This window comes from Melopsittacus undulatus, chromosome 4 (assembly GCF_012275295.1).
Source record: "Melopsittacus undulatus isolate bMelUnd1 chromosome 4, bMelUnd1.mat.Z, whole genome shotgun sequence".
NCBI lineage: Eukaryota > Metazoa > Chordata > Aves > Psittaciformes > Psittaculidae > Melopsittacus > Melopsittacus undulatus.
Window position 1 is genome coordinate 4,875,490 of NC_047530.1, and position 6,793 is coordinate 4,882,282.

General features: G+C 45.6%; 1 protein-coding gene across 4 annotated transcripts in view; it reads left to right on the forward strand.

The window, feature by feature from the left end:
• Positions 1–6,793, forward strand: part of TSPAN18 (tetraspanin 18) — a 125,207-nt gene that overhangs the window by 114,652 nt on the left and 3,762 nt on the right. For all 4 annotated transcript variants that reach the window (XM_034061740.1, XM_034061739.1, XM_005154190.4 and 1 more), the window contains 3 exons: positions 2,555–2,653; positions 3,936–4,145; positions 5,847–5,930. In XM_034061740.1, coding sequence (XP_033917631.1) covers positions 2,555–2,653; positions 3,936–4,145; positions 5,847–5,930 — 393 coding nt within the window. The remainder of the gene's footprint in view (positions 1–2,554; positions 2,654–3,935; positions 4,146–5,846; positions 5,931–6,793) is intronic.

The window sequence follows — 6,793 nt, forward strand, 5'->3', positions numbered from 1 at the left end:
CCCCTTTCATCTGACTGCAGTAACTCCAACCAAGCTATCTTTTGAACCAGTGCAACAAAACACTTCATTCACTGGCACATAAATTACCCATGCACATGCTTCCTCTGTATTGGAGATGTTCCTCTCTCAACAGCTAGAAGAAATCACAGCTGAACAGCTCATTACTGTTAATGGCTGTGGCAGATCTGTGTTATCAGAAATGTATGTGAAGATCTAGTTTTATGATTAGGTTCTTTCCTGCCTTCTAAATAGCTCTGGCCATAGGACTCCAATGTGCAGAGACCTCATCGGTGCTGTCACCAGCTTCAGCAGGAGGAAGGCTATGGGCAAAAGTCAGTCTTATGACTTTCATCCTCCTTTGCCCGTGATTTTTTTAGAAGAAAAATGTTTTACTCATTGATTTTTTTATTGATATTATTTTTTATGCGTTTTCTTACATTTTTTCTGAGCTTTAGATGCTCAGGACAAACAGCTTAAAAGCAACAAACTGGAATCAGTTACCTCCCTGGCAAACTTACCCTTTCAGCACTAGGCTTTGCTTTAGGCCAAGCGTCATAAAGAAATCACACACATAAACTCTGAGCAATTTCCTCGGGGGTTGCTGCTGTCAAAATAAAGGCCTCACTTTATATTGAAATGACTCTTTTTGTTTTAGACCCCGCCAAAGGCAGTCAGCTGGGATTATTACCAACAGTGATATCAGTTTCAAAGTCCACGCTTCAGAAACAGACAAGCATCAGAAGAATGTGCTGCTGTCTCAGCAGGGAAGCGTGCTGCGTGGCAAAGTATGCCGAGAAAGGGAAGGAAAGGAGAACACTGAGAACATATTTCAGTTTCACATTTCATATTTCCCTCAGTGTGCCAAAGTCCCAAAGGAAAATGCTGTGTTTTCTGGTATTTTAATATAGAAAAGCCAAAAGAAAAAGAGTTAATATTTGTCCCATAAAAGTGATTCAGGGATTTAGCAGCATTTCTAATTAAAAGGTAGTTAGATTGAGCTACCTGCATCAAGTCTTCGTGACAAAGTATTGATTTAATCCTTACATTTGGCCTTAGTTTGTATTTATTAAAGAGAAGTCAATATGAAGTGTATTTGGCAGTCTGTTAAAGTCACCACAGCCTCCTTATTTTTTCCCCTTATATTCTGTGATACAAAGGAAACAAACAGTTGTGTGTACGGGCTTTTGTGCCCACCCATACATCTCATACATATGCATGTGTATGTGCGATATTTCACATTGCATATCAAGAACCTGAAGCCAACTTGTAGCTGTATGTGTCACTGCATCTGGAGTGCTGGATGAACAATGGGAAAATGGGAGAAAAAGGTCTTTTTCAGGCAGTTTAATTCCTGATCCTGCAAATGTGCAGCACTAAAGCAATGTTGTATCCAACTGAATTCAACCCCCTTTACAATGATAGGGAGATTTTGCCTCTATGGATCACAAATCACAAGGTATTTTGGAGAAGGGACCACACAAGTCAAGACCTACTGGGAACCTGAAAATGTCCTTGATATTTTCCTCCTGAAGTGATGGAAAGGCAACCAGATGGAATCAGGGTGTTCAGTTTAACAAGACTATTAAGTTCGTGTATTTACTGGTTCTCCAGAGAGTGATCCTAAGCAAATGTAATCTCAAGGTGTCTAACTTCCCTGAGCCAAAGTGTTCGTTCAGTTTTCCTATTTTACTGTAAAAGTAAACAGGAGTAAATGAAATTCCATTCATTTATATTGCTGACCTTAGGAAAAAATGCTTGAATTATCTAAACTCTGGAAATACAAAGAGGATTTTTTTGCTTCATGTGTGTGGGTTGGTTTAGATAATTTAAAGCATTGTCAGGGAAATGGTCTTTTTCCCCCTGATTTGTAAGTTGACCTGAACATTCATTTTATGCTTTTTACTTTCTTTTCATTCCCAGAAAGTTCCATATTAAGGCTCCATTCTGCTCTCTCACACAGGGAAATAAATTCAGAGCAGTTCCCCTGTTGTTAGTAGGAAGTTAGCTGATTTAAAATGAAACGTGAGGGGAAAACCATGCTTTGATTGCAGACCTCCTGAAGCAGAGTACATTAAACTACTATTTGGGGGTAATTTTGATGACCTTTCTGAAGTCTGTTTTAGTATGTTTCAACTTATGAAACACTTTCAAATAGCACTGGAAAATCAAAGAAACAACCAAGCTTTAAGTGTAAACATTATCTTATGGGTATATTTATAATTCAATCCCTGATTTTTAGTGAGCAACATTTGAGCCGTTTTATTCAGTGGGTACTATTCACTCTGGATATAGTTATTGTTCAGTCAGTGGTTTTTCCTCTGAGGTTTGCAAAAAGAAGAACAAAACCAAAACAACTTTGGGAAGAAACTTTGAAGAAGACTTTGGGAAGTGCTTGAGAAATGTGTTCATAGAACAATAGAATGGTGTGGGTAGGAAAGGACCTTAAGGCCCATCCAGTTCCAATCCCCTGACATGGGAAGGGACACCTTCCACTAGACCACATTGCTCCAAGCCCCATTAAACCTTTACATTTCCTCCTGTCTGTGCATTTCAGCTGACCAGAGAGTTCTTCACCAAGGAGCTGAAGAAGCATTACCTGAGGAACAATGACACGGATGTCTTCTCTTCCACCTGGAACTCTGTTATGATCACAGTAAGTCAGGCCATGCCAGTCCAATGCTGCCCATGGCCAGTGGCCACCAGCACAGTGCTTAGACCACACTCTCAGCTCATTTTGCTTCAACCATCCTATTGTATCAAGGATAGCACTGGGGTTTGGGGCAGTGGTGGATGGAAGATGAGAACTGGGTTGGCAGCCAGTCTTTCTCAAAACAAGGGACTATCCATCAGTCCTCGGAGAGGCAGAATCATAGAATAGTTAGGGTTGGAGATGCTCCCAATGGCTTTGTCATCCTCTGTGATTTGCCAAAGCCGGAGGCATTTGACCTGAGTGGGTACCCCCAGTTTCCCAACAGTGGGCACAAAAAGCCATGGAGCTCTGCAACTATCGCTGCATTTACCCTGGAGCTTTCACCTTGCAGACTATTTCAGAACTATTCCCAGCCAAAAACTGGTGCTAGCTAATGGGGTTTTTTGTAAGCTCTTGTGAAATTAGTTAGTGGGTGGCAGATCAGGCAGGAGTGTGTGTAATGGTGTATTTTCAGTATAGTAATATTAGCCAGCAAAATTGACTTTGCTGTTACAATCCTAATCAGGCAGGTTGCACATTGGCTGTCATTGGAATTGGCGTTGTTGTTATCTACTATGAGAAGTTGTCTGTGTTTACACATGTGAACTCAGTGCTCAGTACAGCCCACGGTGTGTCTCTTGAGGAGTGAAGAGCAGGACGTCAGACTTCGCAGATGAAAAGTCAATTTTAATCTTAAAAGAAAGAAGATGAGTGCTGCCCTTCACGCTGATTTGGGACTTTAATAAAGATATTTCCTTTTGCTGACTGCAAGGAGACAGAGCCAGAGTATGACTTGAATCCTTAAAAAGGACCTGACTTGAATCCTAAAGAAGGACGTTACTTGAATCATCTAGCAGCAGCATGCCTGACCATTAGCTGTGGGGAGAAGGGGTGTTGAGGAGCCTGCATTGTACTGCTGGCTCCCTTACAGACTTACTGGGTGATCTCAAGCAAGTCATTCTGGATGTGCTCCAAAGCCCTGTGTAGCTCGTGGCAATATTCCCAGTGGTACCTTAGAGTCTATAGTATGCCATGGGAACAGTAGGACTTTTTATACAGGCTTTGATGAAACCGAAGCTCCGAGGTCCAAGCACAACCCACTTCTTTGGAAACAACGGTTGTTTTGTCTCTGCTTTGACTAAAGCTTTGATCCCTACAAGAATAAGTCTTTGGTAGGTTTCTTCTATCTGCTTTCAGGGCAAAGTGTCAGCTCTTGTCTTCTTTTCTTCTCTTGTGCTCTCCCTAGTTTGCCTGCTGTGGAGTGAACGGACCAGAAGATTTTGAAGCTGTGCCTCTTCTTCCATATTCCCCTGAAGCTGTGCCTCCTCTTCCATATTCCCCTTTGGAAAGCACGACACCGGAGGCTTGTTGCCAGCGAGAGCTCCAGAGCCGGGAAGGGATGTTTGTCAACAGGGAAGCCTGCCTTGCAGGTTTCGAGAAGTTTCAGAACAGACAGGTAAGGGAAGCCCAACACCAGGGAAAGGAGTTTACAGGCAGCAATATGGCTGTAGTGGTAACGGTGATCATACCCATGGACCTGCAAGCCCCTGTGTCCAACCTGGCCTTGAACACTGCCAGGGATGGGGCAGCCACAGCTTCTCTGGGCACCCTGTGCCAGTGCCTCAGCACCCTCACAGGGAAGAGCTTCTCCTTATATCTAACCTAAATCTCCCCTATTTCAGTTTGAACCCATCACCCCTTGTCCTATCACTACAGTCCCTGAGGAAGAGTCCCTCTCCAGCATCCTTGTAACCCCCTCAGGCACTGGAAGCTGCTCTGAGGTCTCCATACAGCTTCTCTCCTCCAGCCTGAACAGCCCCAACTTTCTCTGTATTGGAGGTGCTCCAGCCCCTGATCATCCCTGTGTTTCCTTACAATGTCACTACAACATGAAGATTAAGAAACTTTGGAACAAGTCCAGAGGAGGCCACAAGGATGATCAGGGGCTGGAGCATCTCCTGTATGAAGACAGGCTGAGAAAGTTGGGGCTGTTCAGCCTGGAGAAGAGAAGGCTGCATGGAGACCTCATAGCAGCCTTCCAGTATCTGAAGGGGGGCTACAGGGATGCTGGAGAGGGACTCTTCATTAGGGACTGTAGTGATGGGACAAGGGGTAGCGGGTTAAAACTTAAACAGGGGAAGTTTAGATTGGATAAAAGGAATAAATTCTTTACTGTTAGTAAAGTGGTGAGTTAGTGGTGAGGTACTGGAATGGGTTGCCCAGGGAAGCTGTGAATGCTCCATCCCTGGCAGTGTTCAAGGCCAGGTTGGACAGAGCCTTGGGTGCCATGGTTTAGTGTGAGGTGTCCCTGCCCATGGCAGGGGGGGTTGGAACTGGATGATCTTAAGGTCCTTTCCAACCCAGACCATTCTATGACTCTATGAAGTTCCTGACTGCTTTCACCTCAGCATTAAGAACTGTCTGTACAAGCCTCCTATTCTCTCCAGACGAAGCACTGGTCCTCTTTCCAGCACATGATAGCAGGTTGTGAAAGAGGGTAAAGGGAGTTTGGAAGCAGTGTGTGAGCTGTTCCTTGCCTGGCAGCTGGAAATGGTTGGCAAAGGCACTCTGCGTGAGAGATCATCACAGTCAGCACCATACTGCTTCTGCCAGGTCTTATTGCTGTGAATAGATGGGAAGAGAGAGAGGAGGGAGATGACAAAGAGCAGGGAGAGAGAAATGCATTTTGAGGAAGAGGGTGAAAGCAGGTAACTGATTTAGCTGTTGCTTTCTCCCAGGCAGCTTGATCTGCCTGTCATCTGCCCTTAGGGTCTTTTCCTCTGTGCTTAGTCTCTGCCCTTTGCACAGGGAGTGACACTCCTGTGCTGCTCCTCTTTGCCCTCAAGTAGTCACAGTTCCTCGTGGTCAGTGTGAGGTTATGTGTGGATGGATCCATTCCCATCCCACTGCACAAAACCTTCCCCTCCATGGCACTGTGCTGTGGGTCTCTGCTTCCTGTGCTGGGTCAGGGGGTGACAGAGATCCATGCTTGTAGTGCCTGGATCTGAGAGCACCTCCTGTACTAATCATAGAATAATTTGGGTTGGAAGGGACCTTCAAAGGGCATCTAGTGCAAACCCCCTGCCCTGAGGGCTGTGCTGTGAGAACAAGGTGATGCACTGCTCAGGTGTGTCTCACCATGTTTTGTCCTTCTTAGGGCTGCTACACTGTGATCCTGAACTCCTTTGAGACCTATGTGTACCTTGCAGGAGCCCTTGCCATCGGAGTGCTGGCTATTGAGGTACTTACCTTTATACCACTGGAAGAAAATCAGTGCTGGTCCATTGAGGTTCCCCCATTGCCAGGGAAAGCTGCTCCCATGAGCAGATTGTCAGTTTGTGGGTTTTAATTGCCTGGAAAGAGCTGGGTGCTTGGTCCTTTGTTATGAAAAGGTGGGAAATAATGGGTGCCACAGCCCTGCCACGCTGACCATGGGGGATTCGGGGATGCACCACGAGCCCTATGGCCCCCTGTAGTCATTGTCCTCATTGCAACTAGCAAGCTGACTGCTCTGTCACTTGGTTAGTGTGTTCAAACTCTGCCTTTGCTTTAAAAACCCCTGTTCAGAGCCTGAAACTCTATTGGTTCCAAAGCATCTCCATTATCTTCAGTTAATACCTGCTCTTTGGTGATGTTTCTGAGGAGCAGGCTTCTACCAGACATGATATTATCACAGAAATGATGTCCCTGCAGCATCACTGGGACAAGGCTGAGTGCTTTCCCTGGTCCTGTGCCTTGTACAAAGGAAAGTGATTCGGGCAGAGAGCCCCAGCAGCCCCCAGGAAGCTGAGCTCTGCCTGTTCTGGGCTGTGGCAATGATGTGCAGAGCTCCCCTGTGACACCAGGGGCAGTTTGGGAATGAAGCCAGGCTGCTGCTGTAGCCACAGACAGTTGGGGCAGGGGAAGAAAGGGAGGGATCACCTTTAAGATAAACAGGGAACATTTTGCCATGGGTTGTAAGAACCATCCTCTTGCTGCAGCACTGACTGATGGGTGGGAAGGAATGACAGGAATGGTGCCATGGCCATGGGGGACGTTTCCAATCTTCTGGAAGATGCAGCTGACTCCTGTGATTCTCTGTTTTTCTTTCCCCACCTTTCCCAG